Genomic DNA, 26,275 nt, shown 5'->3' with positions numbered 1-26,275 from the left:
TACAGAAATGAATTTCAGCACAATATTGTGCTACAACTATTTGAAATGTGGTTCGAGAGGTGTGTTCATAATTATTCTCACTCTTAAAAGATAAAAATTTACATACTAAAATATTGAAATATAATTAGTGGTGATATATATGTATTAGTATGATACAAAATTGAAATAAGAAATGTGATTTCAGTGTGAGATTTTACAAATCATAGTTATAAGAGAAGTATCTAAAATAGGAATGATGATGAAAGAGATGCAGAGGTACAGTAGTAGGAAGAAAGAGATGAAAATTGAAGTAAGAGAAATAAAAAAAAGATCGGAAATGCAATGGAAACTGTGAGATGAGGATAAACAGAATTTTACCACAAAAATATGTGATGTCATCAGTGTAAACATACTTTATAATCATCCACACACTAATACATCTTAAAAATATCTCGGATGCAGTTTTATCATAAAAAATATTGCAAACAGCAACAAATAGTCTCCCCTCCCCCCATCCCCAAGAACAAAATCATGATTATCGTAAAAACATAAATACATGTGGATGATGAAATTATCTGCATTTGTGAAGAACATCTCTCACTTCTGGTATTTGTCAGGTTCGAAGAAGATGACAAGCATTCTTACAATATCTCCCTTCATTCAGATGAAAACAATATAAAATGTACAAAAATTCCCTAGATTTTAAAACTATTTTAAAATGAAGGATTTGTTCTGTTGAAGTTGTAAAGATTGTCTCATCATCCCTCTGCTTGGTTTTGGCATTTCAAAGGCAGACGAGTCTTTCCTCTGGGAGTTGTGTTGACATTTTTCTGTTTTGTTTTAGAAGGTAACTTTGGCTTCTTAAGAGCGTTTTCTTTTCTTGACATCTGCAAAACAATGTTGAACATGTAAACCAGGGAAGATACTATCAGAGTAATGAAAAATTCAGTTGAAAACACACTTATTTTCTTTCTGAGAGAAACTAATTAATTGGGTTTAAACAAAAAGAACTTAAGTATCATTATAATAATGCAGGGGAGATAACAATGTAAAGCATGCAGGAAATTTGTACCTTGCTGCTGGCTCGACTTATGCTGGAAACACCAGAAGTACAAGAGGACTCGCTTCCAACTTCACTGGGAGTGGATTCTACCTCATCTGTCTCACTTGTCTGTAAAAGTAATATAGTAACACTCAGCAAAATATACTAGCAAAAGGGGTGTAGTTTTACTTAATACGTTTACACATCCTTTCACTTTTTCTGAGCTCTAAGAAAAGGTTGATTCCAGAGGAAGAAGATGCACTATTGCAAGATCTTAACTAGACACTCAGGCCATGAGACAAACATTAAGGAAACATTGCAGATTGTCACTTGATGAGAACCCCTGTCTTAGATATACATGTATTAAAAGTTTTTACCTTATTTTGGCTACACTCTGCCACTGCATCCAGAGAACTGCTGAGGTTTGTAACAAGCGGATCAGTGTTATAGTCAGCCCTGAAGTTGTTGAGTAGAAGATCATGTTCAGTGGTCTGTGTGAGCTGTAGAGGGTAAGTTATATTTCTTCTCTGTGGAGTTTTACCTGGGAAAACAACCAACATATTATCATTAGACAATAATAATTATCCTGTGCTTCCTATAAAGAAGGGATTAGAGGTAAACCATTGTATATATATGGTTCCCTTGTCATTCAACTTTGCATTTTACGCTCTCAATCAAAGCACCTATTAGGTTCTATGAAATCTCACTCTTAGTCTGTATTCTAAATATCAGATGTTCAGATAAAATAAGGCTTCATTTATCATCATTTGAAAATAAATTCAAAACAATTTATTTTCAGAAATGAAATACAAATTACCTGAAAAAAGTTTTTTGCCTGAAGATTCCACTTTTTTGTGGTTACACTAAACACTAGAAGCCCAAAAGATGTGTTTCTCACAAAAGCTATGAAACAGAGTGTGATATTTTCCATTAATCATATTTTCAAGATATTTGTGTTTCAAAATTCTATTCCTTGTGCAAAAATCGTGATAATTATAAACCTGAAACTGACTTCAAATTCAACAAAGTATTTCTTTTTTTTGTTACTGTATGTGTTATTTCAAAAAAGTATCCCCACAATGATTGACTGAATCAGAAAAAGCAAATTAAGTCACAAAAAAAAACAAATAAATCTTACTAATACCTTGCAACAAATGTTGTCAGGTCACTTTTACCTTCAACTTATCTTCCAAAGGAATCCATCAGCAGAGGACTACCATGACATTGGAAATATTTAGTCAGATGCTGGATCTCATTTTCCTTGTAAGAAATACACTCTGACAATTGTTTTGATCTAGTGATCTCAGCAGCACTTTTCAATTTTTGTTTGTATATTAAATGAACCATACCTGTAGGAATATCTTTCCTTAGTTCTTCATGTAAAAATGTTTCAGCATCTTGTGAATGTTTCTGTAGTTCAGCTGACATGTTGTTTGACCAATCAGATGTAAACTGTGCCTGTGTCTCCATTTCTGTCTGTCTGTCCTGTGTTTGGGTAGCCCATTGTTGTAGGTTTTCTCCCATTTGGGAAACCAGTTTATCTGTATGAATTTGACCCTCACTGACCAGAGACTGTAAACAGAAAAATTTTGATACAAGAAAAACTTTAAATTTAGAAAAAAATAATGTAAATTCTGAACATATATGTACCCTTGCACATTATTATTGATTTCTTTAGAAATCTACACCAATTACAATTTGTGAAGGGGATAAATCAAACATCCAATGTTGAAAACCAGATTTTTTTGGGGGGTGTGTCTGACTTTATTCATCTTCCATACCAAACTGAAGTGTCATCTTGGGGATGTGTGAATAAAATTCTACATTGTATGGCCAAAATCTGAAAGATAATAACATTTTGCAAAATTTGATGGCATTGCAAACTTTTCTTATAGTAGTAACTATGCTTACAGATTCTGTATCAAAAAGCTCCAGAACTGTAACTGTCTATATTTCAATGATAGTAAACATATGACCTGTCTAGACTTTTGTGTCTAGAGTTTGATTCATTTCATACCTGTGCTAAAACCTTGTGCTGTTCATGTCCTGATCGTGTTGTTTCTCTATGCTCTGAAATTCTCTCCTTGATTGTTTCCAGATGCTGTGACCAAACCTGTACAGACAAAAATTGGGAATCTCAGTACAAAGATGAAATACTGGTTATTGATGGAAATATAAAACAACTGAATTCAACATGATCTCCCCTAAAGGAAAAAACAACACTTGATTAAGCAGATCAAATCTGTTGTTTGCATGTCATTCTAAATTTGCCTATTCCTATTCAATACCTATTGAAAATATTGTCAGGTTGGCTGTGATTTCCTCCAACTTTCGAACCCTCTATGCTCTTAATTAAACAACCAATAATTGTGTACCTGGAATTCAATCATTCTGTTAAATAATTTTTGCCAAATGGATTAGCTAAATAGTAAATAGAGACTTGATGAGAAATTCAGATATAAAGAACATATCTGCTAAGTTTGACTGTTAATTTCATGATGGAGAACATACCTATTGGGTTTGACTTTTAATTTTGAATATGTTTAGAGAACATACCTGTTGGGTTTGACATTTAATTTTGAATATGTTAAGAGAACATACCTGTTGGGTTTGACATTTAATTTTGAATATGTTAAGAGAACATACCTGTTGGGTTTGACATTTAATTTTGGATATGTTAAGAGAACATACCTGTTGGGTTTGACTTTTAATTTTGAATATGTTTAGAGAACATACCTGTTGGGTTTGACATTTAATTTTGAATATGTTAAGAGAACATACCTGTTGGGTTTGACATTTAATTTTGGATATGTTAAGAGAACATACCTGTTGGGTTTGACATTTAATTTTGGATATGTTAAGAGAACATACCTGTTGGGTTTGACATTTAATTTTGAATATGTTAAGAGAACATACCTGTTGTGTTTGACATTTAATTTTGAATATGTTTAGAGAACATACCTGTTGTGTTTGACTGTTGATGTCACTGACTTTTTGTTTGATGTCCTCACATGTCCCTGTACACTTGTCCACCTCCGTCAGCACCTATGTAAACAATAATGATATATTTAAACAAATTTTAATTTTGTTTGTTGTCTTTATCTCTTATGGATTTATTACACATGTCATTTTAAACAGGATCTCCCTGTAGCAGCTGGTGGCTTTCTCACTGAACATCATGTCACCATAGGATAAACACAACAATCTGGGAAGGGATCAAACCATACACCTCAGATATTCACCTGAGACTGATGCTCTACTATCTAAGCTATCATGGCCCCACAGCAACATTTTCTGCACTGCATTTGAGAATGAGCCTATCAAGTGCCTCTTCCTACAGTTGGAAGCTTATCAGCAAAGAATATTAATTGTCTCACCCATGTAACTTGTGACAGGCCATGTTGAAGGCTAACCATCCTTACCTGTGACAGACCATACTGGAGACTAACCATCCTTACCTGTGACAGGCCATGCTGAAGGCTAACCATCCTTACCTGTGTCAGGCCATACGGGAGACTAACCATCCTTACCTGTAACGGGCCATGCTGAAGGCTAACCATCCTTACCTGTGACAGACCATACTGGAGGCTAACCATCCTTACCTGTGACAGGCCATGCTGAAGGCTAACCATCCTAATCTGTGACAGGCCATGCTGGAGGCTAACCATCCTTACCTGTGACAGACCATACAGGAGGCTAACCATCCTTACCTGTAACGGGCCATGCTGAAGGCTAACCATCCTTACCTGTGACAGACCATGCTGAAGGCTAACCATCCTTACCTGTAATAGACCATACTGGAGGCTAACCATCCTAATCTGTGACAGGCCATGCTGAAGGCTAACCATCCTTACCTGTGACAGACCATACTGGAGGCTAACCATCCTTACCTGTGACAGGCCATGCTGAAGGCTAACCATCCTAATCTGTGACAGGCCATGCTGGAGGCTAACCATCCTTACCTGTGACAGACCATACAGGAGGCTAACCATCCTTACCTGTAACGGGCCATGCTGAAGGCTAACCATCCTTACCTGTGACAGACCATGCTGAAGGCTAACCATCCTTACCTGTGACAGACCATACTGGAGGCTAACCATCCTTACCTGTGACAGGCCATGCTGAAGGCTAACCATCCTAATCTGTGACAGGCCATGCTGGAGGCTAACCATCCTTACCTGTGACAGACCATACTGGAGGCTAACCATCCTTACCTGTGACAGGCCATGCTGAAGGCTAACCATCCTAACCTGTGACAGGTCATGCAAGAGACTAACCAATACAGAATGTCAAAGGCCGCGCTATCCTTACCTGCGACAGGTCTCTCTGGTTGTTGGTACAGTTAGAGGCTACAACTCCCATTAGTTCTGGCTTCGTCTGTTCTGTTCCTGTTTGCACTTCCTGTAGGTTACTATAGCAGGAGGAAAGAGACATTGAGTATAACTACCTACTTATGAAATGCTTGTCATTTTCAAGGGGCTCTATTTTTCGCTATTTTTGAGAATACCATAAGACCGCGAAAAGTTGATACATGTATCTTAAAAAAAGATTTGTGAAAGAAAACTAGTATTCCTAGTCTAGAAATTATACATGTTACTAAAAACACACAAAAAATGTTAAGAAATTCTGTATATCTCTAAAGCCAACAAAAATCTTGTATAACATATGAAGAAGTTAATCCACAAACTTTTGCTTCTAATCAGAATGTTTTCAACAGAACTCTGTTGAATCTGTCCAAGTCAGGAGTTGCACCCTAAAACTTTCTCTCCTGATCAGAACTTTTTCAACAGATCTCTGCTGAATTTCTCCACAACTGCTTCGCCTTCAGTATGACATCAGGTGAGAAAAGGTAGCAGTACACTTACCCCATTATGGTGTCAAGAAATTGCTGTACTGCCTGCTGTCTGGATCGTTTACGGTTCCTTGTCTGTCAAAACACAGAAAAACTGTCATTATCTGCTACATATAAGTATCTTCATCATTAACCAAATATACAGTTCATAATGGTAAATCATGCTTGTGTCCTATATTTGTTCATGCAACTCTGTTGATAAAAATGTTCATATATCCAATGCTTGTCAACATTTTTTGTTGTCTAAGAACACATCATTTCCCAGAGCAAACAATGGGCACTTTACTTCAAAAATGGACTTTTGATTCTCCATCTTTGACAAATTTCTAGTTTTAAATTCACAAAACAGTGACAATAGTAAGAATAAGAACTACAAGTCTGTCTAGTAATGCTGCATCAAGGCTTTTAATATGTCAAGTACATATTATTCCCAATTCTGTAGTCCTACTGTAAAGACAATTCTGTAGCTTACCTTTGTCAGTAGTTCCAAGCGTTTCTGTTGGTGCTGCATTATTTTTTCCTCAAGTTCCTAACCATGAATGAAATGAAAACAACAATAAGTTACAATTATAGCCAATTTTGCAGTTCAAAGTTTTTATGATGATGATATTTACCAAATATTGTAAAATCATTAATTTTTGTAGGGTGTTTATTTTCATTGATTTTATAGGTACCCTTAATCCACCAATCAATGTTCACAGACTGTTGAAATAAGCATGAGTAGACTTATTGAGCTATAACTATCTCGGAAATCAAGTGTCCATGAAATAGTAATTGTTTAAAAAACACAAAAATTGAGCCCCACAAAAATATACAATTTTACAATTTAGAAAATGCATGCCCTTTCCCTATTGACCTTTGAACCCTGAAACATGACTTTTTAACGCTTGTCTTTAAAATCTCTAGACATGGATACTGAGAAATTCTAATTTTAGAAACAGTGACACTAGCCAATGTAACACTTAAAAATCTTGCATTTGCTCTTTCCTCTTGACTGAATGAAAATATTTCACCTTATCTATTCTTTCTTCTTCTTCTGTCTGCCTCTCTGTCTCTTCAAGGTCTTCTGTCATTAGCGTGAAGAAATCGCTTGTCAATTTGGTCAAAGTCTCCAAGTTAGTGGTAATTTTATTTGTGAAATTATTTACAATCTCTTCTTGCTCTGTTTTCTGTAAAACAAAAGGCATCACCTTTTCTATACATAAGTGTATGGACATCATCATAATAACAAGGGATGTGGTTAGTATGATGATAAAAAATTTGTGGAAAAGAAAATACACTGTAAATTTGAAATAACTACCTGGCTCTCAAGTATTACAATTTGATAGATTAGCAGAAGTTGTCAAATGCGACCTCTGAACATTTACCTCGAGCAGTGGTCACCTAAATATGATTAGGTGTGGAACTTGATGTTATACTACAAAGTAGACAAGAACATGAATGCATGACCATGAACCTGAATGGGAAATATGGGTAATACCATACCTAAATGCTCCCCATTCACCCCTCTCTCTTTTGATAAAATATTCACAAAAGAAAAGTTTGAAAAAGCCATATTACTTTTTACTGACTGGGTATATAAGGGAAATGATCATATTGTACAGCAGCAAAAGTTAAATGTAAGCAATCAATAATGGCAAAGATCACTGACAATTCAATCTTCCATTTTATTTTGACATGCTCGGGAATCCTAGTGGCAGATCCTTAGTTAGATGTGACGATATCAGACCACTGGTTACACAAGACATTAAAAACCTTAGCATACATTTTATATTATATTTTGTCTGAAGATGGTAGCAGACCACAGGTTATTTAAAAAGATGATACAAATCAGAGCATATAGGAATTTTATTGTGTCTGACGATGGTAGCAGACCATTAGCCATATCTAAAAAGATGTTACAAACCTGAGCATGCAGGAGTTCTATTTGTCTCTGAAGTATGGTGGCTGACAGATTGTTTGATTCCACTGCACACTGTACAGATGGCTCCAATAAATCTGTCTGGAACTCTGTAAGTGCTTTAGTTTGCTCCATCTGAAATAGACAAGTTTTCATAGTAACAATGATATCATACACATGGCACAGCTACAGAGCATTAATCCTCTTCTAATAGTAGTAAGTGATACCAGACTCACCTGTGTAGAGGCTGTGGCTTCTTCGATACTGTCCATCCACTTTGAGAATAGGTCAGTCTGGTCACTGCTGTGCTGACCGATGACTCCAGCCTGATCAGTCAGTCTTTGTTGGTGGTCAGTAACAGACTGACAGGAGATAGATACCTGGTCCTTTTGTTGTTGAAGCAGACTCACTGTAATTTACAACTTCACACTAAAAAACTGTGTCCTGCTCAAATGTACATAAATATCATTATTTGATGGATTAGAAAAAGTTATGACATGTGAGCTTGGACCTTGACCAAGGATCATATTAATACGATATACTTAGTATAACATGTAAAACATGATGTGATACTTATTTCAGTTACTGTTATAGTTGACTCTATAATCAATAATGATAGTCTTTCTCGCCTGCATAGTTATGACATAAATGTCATTGTATCTCACATTGTGCTTGACTTTCGAAAATTTTAAAATGCCTCCATGAAATGAAGATGTTTGAGATATGGTCCTTACACCAATCTTTTCAATTTGTTTTTTTAATGAACCTCAACAAAGTAAACCCTTATTTCATAAACAGCAAATGATATATGACTACACATGTATGTGAAATATTACAATTACAGTTGTTTGTTTTGTTGCTGTGGTATCAGAAAGCCTACAACAATAGGATGTTTCAAGATAGTGGTTTTTCAACTGTTGAACAAAATGTTCTTGTGTTTGTAAACTTTGTCACTGATAAAAAGGATAATATATTTTAATGAAGAAGGACTGTAAATAGAGGAATCACCTTTCTATTTTGTTTAGATTATCAGGTGCTAATTACTATAGAACTCTGGGAAATCCTACAAAACTTGCTTCAACCAAGAAATGTCCTTTTTTATGATATTAAAAAATTTGGTCCTACTAATTTTCACATCTTACCTGTTTTGTCAATGAGACTTTCTTGATACTGTTTTGTGCTTGTTAAAAAGTTGTTGACCCCTTCCTTCATCTGAGTGATTTGACTCTGGAAACGTTCCTTAAACTGAAGCTGGCATTCCTCATTACTCGCCTCTACTTCCTTTTTCCTATCCAGTTTGCTGTGGAGACCATCAATATCAGACAGGGCTGAGTCAACTGTTGCCAGTAACTACAAACAGGAAGATATATCATATATATATCAAGTTTCAATAATATGTCAACCCTATCACTAATCATCACCTGGAAGCCATTTTTAGTAACAGTGACATTCCTAGTTGACCTTTCAACCACAAGCTCAAACCACCTCTGTATCACCTCATAACCTAACATTAAATGAATTTTCATTCAAATCTATCCAACATTTCTCAAGTTTTCATCTGGAAACCAACATCTGGACAGAGGAAAGGACAGACATATGAAGACAAAGACTATATTCCCCTCCTGTTTCACCAATAGGGGACAAATAATAAAATTGATGTATCATGTACACACCTCTTTGGCTTCCCCATACAAACAGGTCTCTGTAGATACATGTTCCGCCACCAGGTATTTCTGTTCGTCACGGTCCTGTACTGTGGCTTTAAGCTCTTGTTTTGTTTCATGTAAGTTTTCTGTTGTCTTGATAAGGTTGTCGGTGGTGACGGTCAAGTTTTTGGTTGTTTCCTCAAGTCTCTGTTCCGTTTCTGTGTAAACCTCAGTCAACTGCAAAACAGATAAGTGCACTTCAACAAACAACAGATAAAAAGGATAATCCTTGGTTCTTAATAATATTGAGAGGGTTGAAACTTGATATTTTGCACCTTCTTTATGAGTTCTGCAATATAACCTAGGAAAACTGACATTTTCATTGCAGATACTGTGGTATGATTGACAAAATTCAGTGAAAATATCAAAAAAGGTCTAATTTTCAAATATCATTTGTACCTGTATCTTAACAATAAAACCTTATATTCCACGAAATGTGATAAACGATGAAAAGATTTTTATCTGTTTATTTTTTTAGCAAAACATTGAAAAACTTTTATGAAACAACACAGTAAAGACTTGCTTATCATTAATTTTATTTCAAATCTTCAGCTTTCTGAGCCAGTTTCATGGATTTATCTTTCTTCTTTCAAGAGAAATCGCTTAGTTAACTTTACAAGTCAAACTAAATATACTTTGGATCTAACGAAGAATTTCTAGTATTTTAGTGACTAGTTTGCTAGATTTTGTCCAAATATTATCTGAGGACGTCAAGTTCTAGACTGAAATAGCTGGTGAAGGCTCAATTTATACCACCGATTTACCATGTTTGTCCTACAATAGGCCCATGTTTGGTAATGTCTGTCTATTGTAGCTTCCATAGAAATGCTACCTGATCATACATCATCTTCCTGTACTGGGATATTGTAGTGTTATTGTCCATATCTCTACTTAGTATGTACTAGTTCCTGGCTACATCACTTAACACTATACATAAGGTCCATCACAGCCATCAAAAGCAATTGGGTTTAAGTGTCTTCCCCAAAGACACAACCTCAACAGCACAAACAGTCTATATCATATCTTCCTGAGAAACAGCCACAATGTCATAAATCAGCACAGTATCTTAAATCATTTCATTCGTTTATTATCGCTTTACATCCTGTAAACAGCCAAGGTCATTGAAGGTTGTGTCAAATTTAATTGGTGGAGAAAAGCTGGAGCAACCAGAGAAAACCCACTGACCTATGGTCAGTACCTGTTGACTGCCCCATATAGGCCTCGATCCTGTTACCCAGAGGTGGAAGGCTCGTGATAATAATGCTCAGAGGTCTGAACTTCTTGGCTCCTATCTTGAATCAAACACTTGCCATAAATGGTCAAGTTCTTGCTTATTTTCTTTAAGTTCCAATATAAGAGGAAAACCAAAATATAACACTACTTTTAATGAAGACATAGCTACACATATGCTAATTACAGACCCAAAGTGGGTATTATCCTACCTTGTTCATTTCATCTGTTAAAGCAGCAATGTTCTCTTCCATATCTTTAATGCTTTCACACTGTTGTGTAATCTTATTCTGCATAGCTCTGAAAAAAACCCAGTAATAATCATAATGCAACCCAATTTTCCGTTTTCTTATTTTGTTAACTATCCAGAAATAGTTTGAGAATAACACTACTAACTTGGATTGACCAAGATTTACCATTACAGGGTGAGTGTAGTCAATGCAGTATAAGATGCTAATCCTTCCAAAACGCCCTGTCCTATTTTTCCTCTACTTTTCAGGGGTCTTCAAGAAATTAAATTTTTTTTCACATTTTGCCCAATTGGAGTATGAAAAAATGACATGCCAGTATTATCTTTATTTTCGCAGGCAAATTTATAATGCTGTGGTCATGTTCCTGCTATGCTTTGCCAGTTAGATATAATACAAGCCAGTTAAATGCTTTAATAGAATACTTACACATAATTTTCTTCTGCCAGGTAAATTCCATTTTTCTCTCGAACAGCCTGTAGGTCTCTCCTTAACCTCTCTATCTCCTCAGTGTACTCCTGAAACATTACATATATGTCATTGAGACTGACCAGTGGTTTGCATTATTCTTGATTTCAAAATAAGTTTGTAAACTTATAATGAATAAAAGTGTTTGATCCGAGTAGAAAATAACAACTTATAACCCAGTTTTGATATGGAGAGCAGTCAAATTCTCAAAGGATATATATGTATGGGACACCTGACTCAGCTTGATCTATTTAGGATTTGACATCATTAAAATCTGGTATTTCATTTCTTTGCTCGACATTAAAACCTAAACTATTAAAAATAAAGACTAAATGAAATATGCCAAGCTTCTGAAGTGATTTTTTTACTGAGGAATTTAAAACATCATTATCAAAAGTTTGAGTCCTCTGATAGTTAAAGAAGGTTCTGAAAAAGTTGACGAGTTCCACAGGTCTAGCATGATTCAAGGACTTAAATATTACGATCTACAGAATGACACCATCTTTTTATTATAAACAATATTCTATTCTTTTAATAACAAAAAATCTTAAAGTGAGACATATTAAATGCTATACAGGCCAATTCACATTCCTCTCTATGTTGTATGTATTGTTGTTTGTAACTTGGTGCAATTATTTGCTGTGGTACAGTAGGAGTGAAGATGTAGTTATACCCTTATTAAAGCCTTCTTGGTTAGTTTTTGATTGATTTCTGGCCGGTTCTGGATGTTCTTGGCACGATGAGCATAGTCCAAAGTACTAAGGGTTTCCTACAAGAAGAAATAAGATCAATATTCAAACATTAATATAGTACAATACAAGATGATCAATTCTATTCAGTCTAGGCAAAAAACACCTGGAAAGGTTTTTGGATGGTTCAAAATGTGGTATCATTACAACCTGGTAGCATTTTTTAGCTGCATGTCTTGAAACAGACAATTGATTTACTGATGCTTTATTGTCTATGAATCCATTTTTTTGCAATTTTATTCCATCCTTGAAAAATGACTCCCCTAACTATTTGACCCAGTAGGGTAACAATTACCAAGTCCTTGACCCAGTATGGTTCTACTATCTCCCTTGACCCAGTATTGTTCCACTAACCCCCTGATTCAATAGAGTTGACTAACTCCCTTGACCCAGTATGGTTCCACTATCTCCCTTGACCCAGTATGGTTCCACTAACTTCTTTACTTAGTATGGTTCCACTAACCCCTTTACCAATGTGTTTCCGCTAACACCTAGACCCAGTATGTTTCCACTATCTCCCTTGACCCAGTCCTTTACTCAGTATGGTTTCACTAACCCCTTGATACAGTTTGATTCCACTAACCACTTGAGTTTTATATGGTAAAGTTAAATCTTTTTAGACATTTTCACAAAGTCACCATTATAATAAAACCAACACTCAACCATTCAACCATAATTTTTCTAGGATCCCAAAACAATTTTCTTGAACCATAATATAATATGCTAGACAAAACCATGTTCTAGCTATGACCAGTTAACTTACATCCAGATTACAGGCAGCTGGTGAAATTGTAGCGATGATAGAAGTCTTGGTGCGACCTCCTAGAGAGTCTTGTAGCAGACGTGTCAACTTGCTTTCTCTAAAAAAAAAAAAAAAAAACAAGTTGAGAGTCAATGAAAAACTCATAGTAACCAATTTTAAGTAACCTATAAACCAACTTGTATGGTATATGAGGGTCGAGCTTCAGTGATCTATAAACCAACCTGTATAATATATAAGGGTTGTGCTTCAGTGACCTATGAAAACCAACCTGTATGGTATATGAGGGGCATGCTCCACTAGGGAAGTGATCACTCGACCAAGAGTCAGTAGACTTTGGTTTATACTTCCAGCCTCTCTTGCCCGTTTGTCTACTGCTCCAGAACGACCAATGTTTTCACTACCAGCTAAATCCACCTGTATAATCAAGACATCATATTACAATAAACTGTCATCACTTAGTTGTTTACCACTAACTGCTGAACAATATATACTGCAATTTAAAATATAAAGTCAATTGCATGGATCATGATTTGGTATCTTCCAAATATATCAGTTATCAACTTTTTTTTTATCTATTTCAATATGAAACAGCCTCTGGGAATATCACCTTTGAAAGGTAGACAAATCTTTGTATTAACCTGAAAAATTAAGTAATTGCATTACTTTCATCTCAGTCAAAGACAATCATTATCAGGGTATATCATTTAGAGGTAAATTTTTAGTGTTTTTTCGATCATACTAAACACAACAACATATTTTGCTTTAGTGATCACATTCCCTTTTCATCAATAGTAAGACTAAACTACTGAACTATTTACCATCTTAGTAGCATCATATACCTACCAAATACAGTTTTCCTGTCTTAAGGAGTTCTTCTCCATCAATGTTACTCTCTTTGATGTGAACTGTCACTGAAAATACTGTGTGTGAACGACTGCAAAAAACAACAAAATAAAATTCATAACATGTCTTTTCGCAATATGCGTTGGAGTGTTTCCAAAGCCTTACTACTGAAATTGGCTCTTTAATACCTCGCAGAACTCTGTGCCCCCCCATCCCCCCAAATACTGTCAACAGATTGAACAGTCACTTGAACCATAATTTTGTGCTATGCTTAAGAGGAAGTATTTCCAGTTTTGAAGCTTTCACTAAACTTTCATTAAAATTTGAAAACGGCATTGCAGATTTGCTGGTAATAGAGACAATACAATGCCTATTACATTTAGGCTGTGCTGTATCAGTAAACAAAGAGGATAACTGGTTTCTAGGGCCAGTTAAATCAGGGCTATCAGAGAATACACAGAGGTGACTTGTCAAACTGTGGGGTTTAAGATTGAAATTGCAGAAAATATTTTCAAAATAAGTTAAATGGTGTATCTATTAACTAAAATCATTATTTTTTCAACTTTACTCTAGATTGTTGATGATGAAAATATAGGTATTATATATTTAGCCTATTAATGAAATTAAACCTTTTACCTAGAATGTGCATTCATCAACGTCGCAGCAGTCTGTCTTCGTGCCGTCCCTCGCTGCAGAATCTCAAAGACTTCATTCTTGCTGCGGACTACAACTTCTTCTAAACCATTGATGATCACTGAACCCTGAAATGAAACAATCAACATAACAACTAAAGTTAACACTTACAAAAATAGAAGGACATTGAGAATACAATGAAATAAACATATTAGCCGAATTAATTGAAAGTTGCTAGTCTGTATACCTTTTTTGTGCTGTCCTCGTATATCCTGAGTCTTAAGGCATCATCACCAGATCCCAAAAGGTCAAACAATTCTTCATTATAGAGCTCTAAAAATGAGACTCTCACAGAGAATTCCACATCCTAAAATAAAATGGACACATCAATGATCATATCATGTCTAAAAATATAATTGATACAAGTTTCATACAAGAATTTAGATAGATGACTAATCTGTGTCAAGTCGCTTGCATTAAGAACAAACAATGGTTTATTTTTACTTGTATGGAAGGCAATTTTCTTAATCTTAACAAAAATATCATCATTTTTTATCCAACAATACTGTACTGCCAAAGTTTTTACCTTTGTGTTCACTTTTAAACAAGGTATGGTAATAGTTAAATGCTCCTGAAACCCCATGTATATAGGTAAAAATAATTTTGTATATAGAATAAGTGATGTATTCATGTGAAAAAAATATTATATATATATATATGGTGAATACTTCTCTCTATTTCTTCAAAGTACAACACTGACTCTTCAATGTGTTTTTAGATTACCAGGTATTATTGTCACTACCTGAGTTTTCAGCTGCTCAAATATATGGCTCATAGCCCGTGGAATGATACCAGCTAAGGGGTCATCCTCCCAGGAAATACCTGGGTCATCTGTACGTTCTCCTTCCATTGTGAAGGTCTTTCCAGAGCCAGTCTGGCCATACCTATTGAACACAGAAATCATATACGTTAATCAGTAAAATATTTTCTAAGTAAATAACCTGATGTAACTATCAAAAAATATTACAAAGTATCATTATTTTCCCAAAATTAAGATGAAATTAGGAATTCCCTCCTAAAAAATACAAAAATATATTACTGAATAAAACAATCTCACATACTTTATCTTAAAGCCTATGATCAAACTTCGCACAGCACCTTATCAAATTTCAGTCCACATAGCTAAATGAAGATTGAAGACATAATATTTACTCATAGAAATACTTACGCAAAAATAGTACAATTATATCCAGAGAGAACCTCATCAATGATCGGGGTAACAACAGACTGATAAACGTCCATTTGTTTGGATGATGGAGGGAAAACATGGTCGAAATAGAAGGATTTGGTGTTTGGGTTTATACCCAAACGTTCCTTTACTGTGACTTCCTTTTTCTCACCATTGCATGCCAGCACAGAAAATGAGCCCTGCTTCTTTTCTTGTGTATTGATTGGTCTAAAACATGTAAAATGAAGTTGAGGAAAAATAACTTCTCTTTGGTATTTCTTGAAGACATTTTTCCGCGGTTCTTCAATCTTCTGAAAAATGTCAATTATGGAAGCTAAAATATCAGAGAAGTTCTTCAAAACATATTGCTGTTTATAAAAACCAGAAGTTACAAATATCAATAACTTTTTCAGAAACTCTATAGCATTATTACCCTTTGGTATCATATAATGGACAGAAAGTTAACACTGACTTACTTTTTCAGAAACTCTATAGTATAATCATCCTTTGGTATCATATAAATGATAAATCAGAAATGTAACACCAACAGACCTATCAGGTATCTAGCAAGGTGTGCATAAATATTATATTAATATTGTTCATAGGTATTGACATCAATGTAAAAATCTTCCTTCTTTTGTTAACATGTCTTCTGATGTACACTCAGTCACATTCAGTTGCACAGGTTAATATCACTGAGTATATTGATTGGTTGTAATACTTTGGGTTGACCTTGTGGTTTACTTCTTGTAAATGATTTTTAAGTTCTGACTTAAAGGTATTGGTTGTTGGAGAATTCACAACTTAGATGAGAAGGCATCTCCAGGTGTTGACAGCCCTGTTGCCAAATGGCCTCTGATACAAGTGTTGGGATACACTTTTGCCTACTTTTTTGGCTACCTCTAGTTACTCTTCAACGGTTCATCTCCAAGATTTTATAGACCTGTAACACATCTGACCATAACATTTTACCTTTAATCTATCAGAGTGTGGAAAACTTGGTACTAGTTTAGTTGCCCTTCTCCAGACTCATTGTAGTATCTGGGACTTTAACATAATTGCTGTTTTCTATAAGGTAGGCATAGGGATTTGTATAGTCATTAACGTTGCTTGATTGATACATGCCAATGTTTTGAATATGAGATCCTGATTATGATTCGTTTTGGTCACAGCCAATTTGATGTAATCACAAAATTGTTAGGTTTTTGTTAACCGTTATTCATAGATATCTTTCCTTGTCTAGTTTTATAACAGTTGTAATACTTTTCTGTACTATAGTTCAGGTTGCATCATTTTTCTTCTAATCCTCAATGAATCTTGAGATGTTTACACTTTTCAACATTGAGTTCCATTAGTCATGTTTAGGTCGGCGCACTCCACATCCAAGTCAGCTTGCAATCAAATATCCCCTGTTGTAGTTGGCATTGTTAGCAAACATTTTGAAGTTGTTTCTAACAAGTTCACGTATGTCATTGATGAAAAAAAGAAAAATCACATTTCCTTGCAATTGAGGAACCCCACTTATAAATTTTTGGCACCAGAATACTTGTTCTGTTAATTACAACTGTTTGTTCCAGTTTGTTGACTAAGTCTTGAATCCAGCCTAGTGGATTACTCTTCATATCATAGTTTTACACCTTTTGGATAAAGCTTTTGTGCAATGCTTTATCAAAGACCTACTTAAATTCAAGGTTGATGTCAGTCTATTTGCCAATGTCAATGATCCAGTTCCATTGCTTCTACCATTTGACAAGTGCAAGACTATCTGCACCTAAAATTTGGTTGATCCAAGATTTATAAGGTTACTATTGTCTGGGAATGGCTATAAAAATATGGTAGATTATTTTAACCTTCACTGATAAAGACGCATGTAAACTATTTATTCTGGTTTTCTGTCTATTCTGAATCAGTCAATGTATTTGACCATTGTAAATACTATAGTTCAATACATGAATTTTAATAAACATACTTTAAATTACATATCCTTATGAAACTTAGAAGCTTCGACTCCGACAATGTTAGAAGTTTTACATGATGAGAAACTTATGACAGGCACAGTTGGCACTATAATGTCTGATAATAAAACAGCCAACCTAAGACCTCTTATGTTACAGGAGTAAGAAGCTCCATATGACAAGGAGAAGAAAATAATCGTAGTTTCGTAGCTTACAACAGTCCAAAAAATGAATGAAGAGATTAAAACATCTTGAATTAATTACCATAAGTTGTCATTTGCTTTGGACAAATGTATTTTTTGAAAGTGTGGAAAGTATAAAGCAGTTTTATTCATTATTTTATCTCGTTAAAATTTGGAGTAGAAGTGGGAGTTCACCTCCTGAATTCGGCGGCCTTGTATATAGTCATTTGTTCTTTTGAACTCATATAAACGTTAACTTAACAAGTCGAATGTCGACTAATTTAAACTCATTATCAAGGCAAGAATCTAATTATTCGGCTTAACCACGATACAGGCGATTTAAAAACGAAAGGTTCTGTTATGCAGCTTGACTGCTACCAACAATACAAGATTAATACTCTCTTTGTTCACAGTTTCATTCGACAGGTCCGGTTAGTTTCCAAAACAGAAGTCCTTTCATCTGACCTGTTTATAATCTTATGTCACCACACTGACACTGAAATCTAGATTTACCTACATCAAAATTATTCTTCATCATATGCCCAGTGTAATACTTGTCTCAATAACAAGAAAGTACCAATCAGACAATATTACATACCTGCATCTAACCGAGACCTTTATATTTTGGTTTTTATCTCCTGTCTTCGGCTTCATATTTACGTCTTCGTTCCTCGTCTTGTTTTTAAATCTGGCTCCTCTATTTGAAAAATTAGCCAATCAGCGACGACCATAAAGAGCGACCACATGGGAGACAACTCCGATTGCACCTCAAATGCCGAAGGTCTATGATAAATGTTGCCTCATGTAATTTTCCCGCTTAAATGTACTTAGTAAATTACTTTATGTCCATAATGAATAAACTATACATAAAATGATAAATTAAAGACCAACTTAAAGTATTTGAACGTCTGTCATATGAGGTTTTAATTACAGACCACAAATTAAAAAATGTATATCCCGTGATATCGGAATAACAAAATACTGGGAAACTGACAAAGTAAAATTTTAGCAGATCTTTTAACCACAGCGTACTTTAGTTTGATCATATATGATTTTATGACAAGTTATAACGAATAAATGGACATTTCCAAGTACATAAGAAATGATGATAATGTTGACAAGTGACTGTACTTCGGTCTGGTGAATTCAAAATAGTCAATAATAAATTTGTGGATGTGACTTCGTCATGCATGTAGTAATCAAATTCTGAAAATACATAAAATGAAAAAAAATATCTTGAAAAGAGAAGAAGACGTTCGACCCAGAAAGTTTCCTTTGAGTCCACTGGTAGATGTATCCAGGCAATCAATTTGACTCTCGATAAAAGACAATGGGCTCGACCACAATCAAACAAGACTGTAAGTTCGCTTTCGGCCGGTCGAGTAAAATTGATATGATTATGTAAATATTTTCGATTTGATGAAAAATCATTGGATATTTTAGCGTTACACGGCATCTATGGTTGTAGTAAATGACAGAGGTTTGGAGACAAACACAATAATAAGTATGCAAAAGTGAGCTGCCACCATTTCCATGCTTACGATAATTGTCGACTGGTTACGTGCTTTCTGGTTCATTTATGTCACGGCCTCAGCATGCAAATGTTAAATTCAGCACTTTAAACATTTATCTATAAAAATTTTTTTTTTCACTCTACATCGTTTTTTTTAACTACCCGTAAGTATGAATTAAAGATGTGATCCTTTCAGCCGCTGACTAAGTACACGTTCCTTACTAGTAACCATTTTCATTCTCTATAGCAGCAAGATAAAACTAAAAATAGGAATTAAGAAGATAAAAACAGCCCGTTTATAATAATGAACACTAGACCATACATGATGCTTATTGTATAGCTCACTGGTCTTCATGACACATTTCACGATTTCTCCCGGCCTTTTTTGCTTCATTAAAGATTGTTTTGACCGTGGCGACACTAAAGCAAATTTAAATATGTAACTAGCTTTTTGACACTCCAGCCTAAAATGCTCATATATTATTACAACATGGATCCTTCTCTTCACTATATTTATCATAGAATTTATGAGATTTTTTAAATTTGATAACAGATACTCAACAACGCCAAGTTACAAGTAATGATTTTTAACATCTTTTAATACAAAATGACAAACTAGGTTGCATGCAAGTATTGGAACTTAATTAAATATTGTAAAGTTTTCCTGCAAAAAACGCCAAAGGAAATATTGCCATGTTAATAGGATCTTAATTCGAACTCAAATTTTATGATACAATGGTAAATATGAACAAAAGTTTACATGCATGGTGACTCATGAAAAAGTACATGCAGAGTAAGGCAAGATGTTCAGGAAAATTAAACGTCAGAGGCGTAGCAATAATGTATGCTTGTATGCTTAAACATACACTCGAATTCCATTGAGATATATTTGCCCTACTTTTTTTAACCTTACTGCGCCCCTATACCCCCTTAACCGGGGCTTCGCCCTTGGATCCTCTCTTGAAAGCATACACTCTTAAAAATGTTTTGCTACGCCACTGAACGTCTTCTACTTTCGACGAAGACACACATAATGTAAATCTTGTTCAATACAAGTAAGTGTGTTCTCGAATGAGAAAAAGATTAACAACAACGGAACCACTTGACAAACTGACGAATATCAATCACATCCAATTTGAAATCGCACAAGGGAATAGAAAACTTCCTTTGAGATCATAGTATGATTACCGTAAAACTTCCCCTTGTTCTAAACAGACCGCCTCTACTGAAACGTTGCGCTGCGAGTTTGTCAATTGTCAACACCTCACACGACAATCGTGATATCGTCAAAGTCTTGAAATACCAAATCAAATGCGACACGTAAGTTGGGGGCGCAGAGTGGTAGCTATTCAGTCATGAATGGTTTACGAAAGTGACATCGAAATCAGCGTGGTTATCGCGCAGCTTGACGGAAAGCTTCCCAAGTTGGTTTCGTTATTACAAAAACTGAGGTAAGTGGATGATGTAAAAGATCCTATCTTGATTTCCAATTTTTATGGGTATAAGCGATGGACAAAATCAATAAATCTCTTGTTCATTTCAGACAAGACGTTATCAATATATCTGAAAGTGAAATGGATGTACGTCGGAAGGTCAATGTGATCTGTTTTGGTATGCTCCTCTATAAATTCAGCACTGTAAAAAACACACATATAGTTCCCATAGATATGCTTATAGTCTGTTGGAAAGTCTTACCACCGAACTCGACAAAGATATTGTCATCCCGAAATTCAGTCATTCAGTTTCTTCCTGCAAAATTTGTTAAACTTCGTCTCGTGGAACTGTTACGATTCTTGGACCTTCGATCACAAGACGCCTTATACGTGAAAATTTATCAGGATCATTAGTTGTTATGGCGTGTAAACATTGCAATATCTACAACCGGAGACTTATGTGCTTAATCTATTATCTATCTAGTATCGAGAATTACTGGATATAAAATACACAATATTAAAATATTTCAACCTTTTTGACAGGCTTTATCCCAGACACCTATAATCCAAATATCTATCGGGTTCAAAGATGTCAACTTTGGTTGACGTAGCTCGCATGCGACATGATTGCTCTATGATACATGTGCCTTCCTCTTGGAGACAGCACTGTGATTATGGAAAGCTCTTCTCGTTCATGCTTTTGGCTAACGATAGTTGAGTTATACTTTCCGAGACAGCTCAGCTGTGAGTCTTCCCTTTTGAGAAAGCTCACTTTTGACTATGGCCTAATGAAATCAACAAGATGACGACTCTAATTAAGATAAAAGATTAAAATGAAACAAATTTGTAAAACTTCTATATTCACTTTACAAAAACTCTTCTGGTGCCCGTTTTATTCCGGAAATAGTTGGCCAATTAATTGGGTCCACGACAGGTGGAAATATAAAATGAACTGGAACTAAAAAGTTTAAAAGCCAGTATTCCCCAAACACTGCTCTGATTTTCTCAAATAACGAACGCGAGTCATCCAACTCTATTCCACTGCTGAATTCGTATGACGTCACGCCTTCCGGGATTTCAAGCACAAGGTCAATAAATTGGAAGGCGCCAATGGCGAAGAATATACCAAGTGCCCACCAAACCAGGATGAGCACTCCTGTGTGGTAATCACTGTGACCAAAGATGTTCATTGCGAAGGTAACGAATGGAAGGATCTCCAGTGCGTATGTCCGCGGCCAGAGTTCTTGGTAATAGTAAGTCGATGCGTGAATAAATGCATAAACCGTAGCGTACATACTGTAAAAAAGAAAGACAAAGAAATGACGGAGGTTTTTGTATCCGACACAATTTCCGGAAAAGAAGCAGTGGTGATCTCTTGCAAGAATGCATGTCTTACAAATGCTACAATGGTGACATCTAGCGGGTCGCACCTCCTTGCAGGACTTGCATGTGCTCCAAGTGAAATACCCTTTAGATTTTGACTTGCTTTGGTTTTGTTCGGAAGGTTTTCTATGTCTCAAGCTGTTCTCCTCGACAAAGGACACCGTATAGTCAGTGTACTGTAAAAGAAAGAAGAATACTATTTCACATGGAACGCACAAGTGTGACCAATTGCAATATATCGAGGAAATTCCAGTCAATCAATTGATTAGACATAGTATTGTATTTGAAAAGCAGATTGCTTTCGGATCTTGTGAACAAATTCCCGAAACAGATCTATTTTCGCGAACATGGGCAAGACACAGTGAACACAAGAAATTACAAATGTTCCTAGAGCGTACACCATTAGGTCAGATCTTTTACTAAGTTATCCTTGTATTGATATACGTATACTTTATATTATAGAAACATCACAAAAATAAGATAGTGCTGTAAAAATGGTAGAGTTAACACATCGATAAAGTTATGTACATGCATGTCATCTTAGATATAACACTACCCCTCGATAAGGATTGTGCATCGACTAAAGATAAGATGCCCCCCTTTTGACCCCCCCCCCCCCTTGTTTGATTCAAAGTTTAGTGAATTGTGTATTATTGTTATTCATTGCACTAATTAATGCATGTGTAAATATATATCTATCCTTTTAACCTCATGTATACAACGACTCCTGGATTACATGTATGTATAAAGCTAAAAAGGTATTTTAAAATGTATTTTGAGGCTATTTATGACAACAAAACCTTAAATGAAGCCAGTACCAAAGTCAGGATTTCATCTGTAAAGGCATTTAACTAGCTTATAGATAAATCTCACCTGTTGAGTGTGGCCATCATCTCGTTTCAGCAGCTGTATTTGGGCGGCCTCGGACTTATACGATGACGTGACATACCTAACACACAACCAGTTCAGAAAGATCTCGACCCCAAGGAACCAAGTGAATACCTGATTCATGTGAACCAGAGTGGACCCGTACCTGTTCCACAGTGTCGGGATAATCTCGGAGGTCCCAATATAACACAGACAATACATCTCCAGCAAAAACAGCCACGGACCAAGTGTGCTCATCCGACTTGGTGTCAAAATTTTCTTTTGACAGATATTTGATAGTCTGGAACACCATTTCACTAAAGATGTCCATACTTCTTTCAGGATCATATCGATTCTTATATGCCGTTCGAGTTACTTCACTTTAGACGACAACCATACAACGTCCACATACGGGTTGTCTTCCGTGGGAAACCAGGAGGGACTAAATGTTTACTGAAATTCAACAATACAGACTAAGCCGATAGCTTCTTCAGAACAAGTTCCATTCCGAACCACGGCACCAATGCAAGTACGATAGGCGGTGTTCCTTTCTCCCGGATAAACCAATTCGAATTGATATTCACTCTTACCAATGATAGTTATCGTTCTTGCATTCATTCCTATGTATAAAAACATCGACGAAATCCACGTGAGAAACGGTCCTTTCAAAGGCTATATAGCAGTTGAATATTTTAAATCTCAAGGATACAATGGCCCACGAGGTCATTTGAAATGTCCCATGTATAGACCGCAGTAATAGAACACTGGTAAACCTGTCGAAACATGTTGAATTGATACTATCTGAGAGCTTAAGACAATACAACAATAATGTGTGTGTACGTGTGTCCATTATTTCTAACGGGTATCAAATGCATTATCTCTGTGAAGTCATGCGATACACCAGTGCACAGGGACTCGGCACAAATTCCAATCCCGTTGTCAATAAATGTAGAATAACAAAAGTAAAAATAATTTAATCGATAATGCAGACTCCTTGCGCTCCATCGAAAAGATAGGGTGGTCGGGTGGCGCAGTGGTTATGTATTTGTCACTTAGTCGTCCAGGATTCCATTCCCGGATCGGACATGAAAAGCTTTGGGGTCTCATGCCCAACCATGTGGGTTTTCCCCGGATTCTCATATTTCCTCCAACAGCACTAAAAAGACCCCTCACACACTTCAATCCGGGGCAACAAGAGTGACGATTGTAAGTTGGAAAAACTTCTTTTGTAATTGTTGTATAAAAAAAATAGAATAGAAATCTTTCAAATAAATGAATCTACAAAGAAATTTAAATGGAATATCGCGACGTTTGGAGTAAACGCAGCAGAGAAAAATATAAATGACACTAAACTACCCTGTACTCATTTTCTTCTGATATGTCTGTTTTTCTCGTTTGATATTACCAAAACTGTTGTTCAAAATAGTCTTTAATACTAACCTTTTATCCAAATAGACAGCTATTATCCCGACTTCCCTGTAAAATATGTAAATCTGAATAGAATTCCTCGATAACCCATATTCTAGCCCCATTTCCCCTCTATACCCCGATAATCGTTATTCTAGTCCGAAGTTCTAGCCCCATTTCCCCTATATACCCCGATAATCCGATATTCTTGTCAGAATTTCTTGACTGTACCTCGACAACCTGCTGCCCGAATTTCATTACACGTTGATAACCTAGCCCTGGTTATTCTAGTCCGGATTCTATCCACAGACATCATCGACTGCTAAACTTAATATTGGTGTACCATCCGAATTTGGACACATGTTACTACTTGTTATTCTTGTCCGAGTTTCCCCATTCACCGATAATCTGTTATTATAGTCCGAATTTCCCCACATCTCGATAGCCTGTTTTTTTCTGGTTCGAATTTCCCCATAACCCGATATTCTGTTATTCTCAGACTAGTCCTTAATTTCCAACTTATAATTCCGCTCCTCTACGATACACTGCAATACAAATTTGTTTTTGATTGGATTGAATGAAATTTCCCGATTTTTCTTGCTCGGATTTTCACAAAAAAATATATCCCAATAGCTTGTTATTTTATCGCAATATTCTGTGCGGAGCATTTTCATCCCGCCATCTCTTTATTTCTTTTAGTAAGGCTTTACCCAACATATGAGAATTAATCTGGTTCTCCTCGTTATCAAGAGAAATGGTTCGATTATTTTGGTCAATGAAATATTTGCTATGCCTATATTTCCTCCGTAGGAAAAACAGTTTCACACGCATCAAGTATTAAATGTTATATTCCAGACCATTTCCCTCTTCTCCTTTTCTATCGTGACATCAGTAGACAGATTTACATAAGTTCTGTCACTTGTTTCCGCAATCATATAGTTTTTTTATAATGTATGTACCAATGCATTATACGATAATAAAATAAACTTTTAAATGAACTGAACAAATATAACGAGGAAATTGTAAATAAATTTTGGGTCTAAAGTGCATTTTCATGCTTAGTGTTGAATCGAAAGCAAATGTTCGCATACTGGAAAGTTGAAGAGAATACTTCTGTTTACAGTCACCCATAACATCATATTATAAGCAGTGCACACGGCCCCAACAGCCTGCCTAGTTCAAACCGGTTTCAGCCAGTTCTCTTAGACGACCAGTTACAACGTTTTTCATTGGAAGGTGCAATATTAGACAGCGAATCAAATCGACGGTTACTTGAACTATATATTCGCCATATTATCCACGAACAGTGCTAGGAAGACGACAGTCATAACACAACTCCGATATGATCAACACATTATCTTAAAATACAACAATAGGTACAACTCTTGATACCTTCCTCAGAAAAATTGATCGTCCGAAGAATCGTAAACCGATTATGAAATTTACGGGGATCAACAAACGACTGGACGATCCTGCAAAGAAATTTGTGTGTGGAGCAGTGGAAGGTAAACCAAAATGTCGGACAAATATGTCTGACCTTCGACTCGCCCAAACAGCCGGATGTCATCATTAGAGTTGATATCCATTAGTTGTTAAAACACGACAAGTAAATGTTGGATGGCAATACAAAATGTGTCTATATCTGTGAAAATAATATTGACTAAATTGTTCTTTAACCCCTCTGCGGAAAATAAGCATATTGTTCGACGTTGGCACTACGCCAACATTGGGTTACAGGGGGTTTGTTGATGTCAACCAGGAAAATGGGAGTGCGTCTCACGATTTTGCATCATAAACCCCAATAAGTAGGGCTTGAACAGAAAAAGAGGGATTTGATCTTGCATTAACTTGTATTTGTTATGTCAAGTTACGAAACTCGAGTCGTAGTATAACT

General features: G+C 35.7%; 2 protein-coding genes across 2 annotated transcripts; both read right to left on the bottom strand.

Annotated features, from left to right (window-relative positions):
- Positions 1-544: 544 nt before the first annotated feature.
- Positions 545-18,432, bottom strand: LOC132552859 (kinesin-like protein KIF11). Its single transcript, XM_060217049.1, has 25 exons — positions 18,377-18,432; positions 15,642-15,869; positions 15,216-15,357; positions 14,661-14,780; positions 14,417-14,541; positions 13,781-13,871; positions 13,206-13,351; positions 12,938-13,034; positions 12,099-12,194; positions 11,387-11,475; positions 10,922-11,009; positions 9,447-9,656; positions 8,916-9,123; positions 8,010-8,182; positions 7,780-7,908; positions 6,887-7,042; positions 6,346-6,402; positions 5,887-5,948; positions 5,333-5,432; positions 3,983-4,066; positions 3,039-3,134; positions 2,371-2,593; positions 1,399-1,562; positions 1,052-1,150; positions 545-866 (listed from the first exon to the last, which is right to left on the bottom strand). The coding sequence occupies exons 1-25, from the start codon at positions 18,430-18,432 to the stop codon at positions 738-740; spliced, it is 3,168 nt and encodes a 1,055-aa protein (XP_060073032.1). The 3' UTR covers positions 545-737.
- A 3,158-nt stretch (positions 18,433-21,590) lies between these two features.
- Positions 21,591-23,322, bottom strand: LOC132552845 (palmitoyltransferase ZDHHC6-like). The gene is made up of 2 exons (XM_060217035.1): positions 22,981-23,322; positions 21,591-22,283 (listed from the first exon to the last, which is right to left on the bottom strand). The coding sequence occupies exons 1-2, from the start codon at positions 23,320-23,322 to the stop codon at positions 21,591-21,593; spliced, it is 1,035 nt and encodes a 344-aa protein (XP_060073018.1).
- Between the last annotated feature and the right edge of the window lie 2,953 nt (positions 23,323-26,275).

The sequence above is a fragment of the Ylistrum balloti genome, unplaced genomic scaffold (genome assembly GCF_031769215.1).
Source record: "Ylistrum balloti isolate Yb309-2 unplaced genomic scaffold, AGI_CSIRO_Ybal_v1 Utg370282, whole genome shotgun sequence".
Lineage (NCBI taxonomy): Eukaryota > Metazoa > Mollusca > Bivalvia > Pectinida > Pectinidae > Ylistrum > Ylistrum balloti.
The sequence above is the reverse complement of the archived record's forward strand: the minus strand, read 5'-3'. Positions and strand labels throughout refer to the sequence as shown.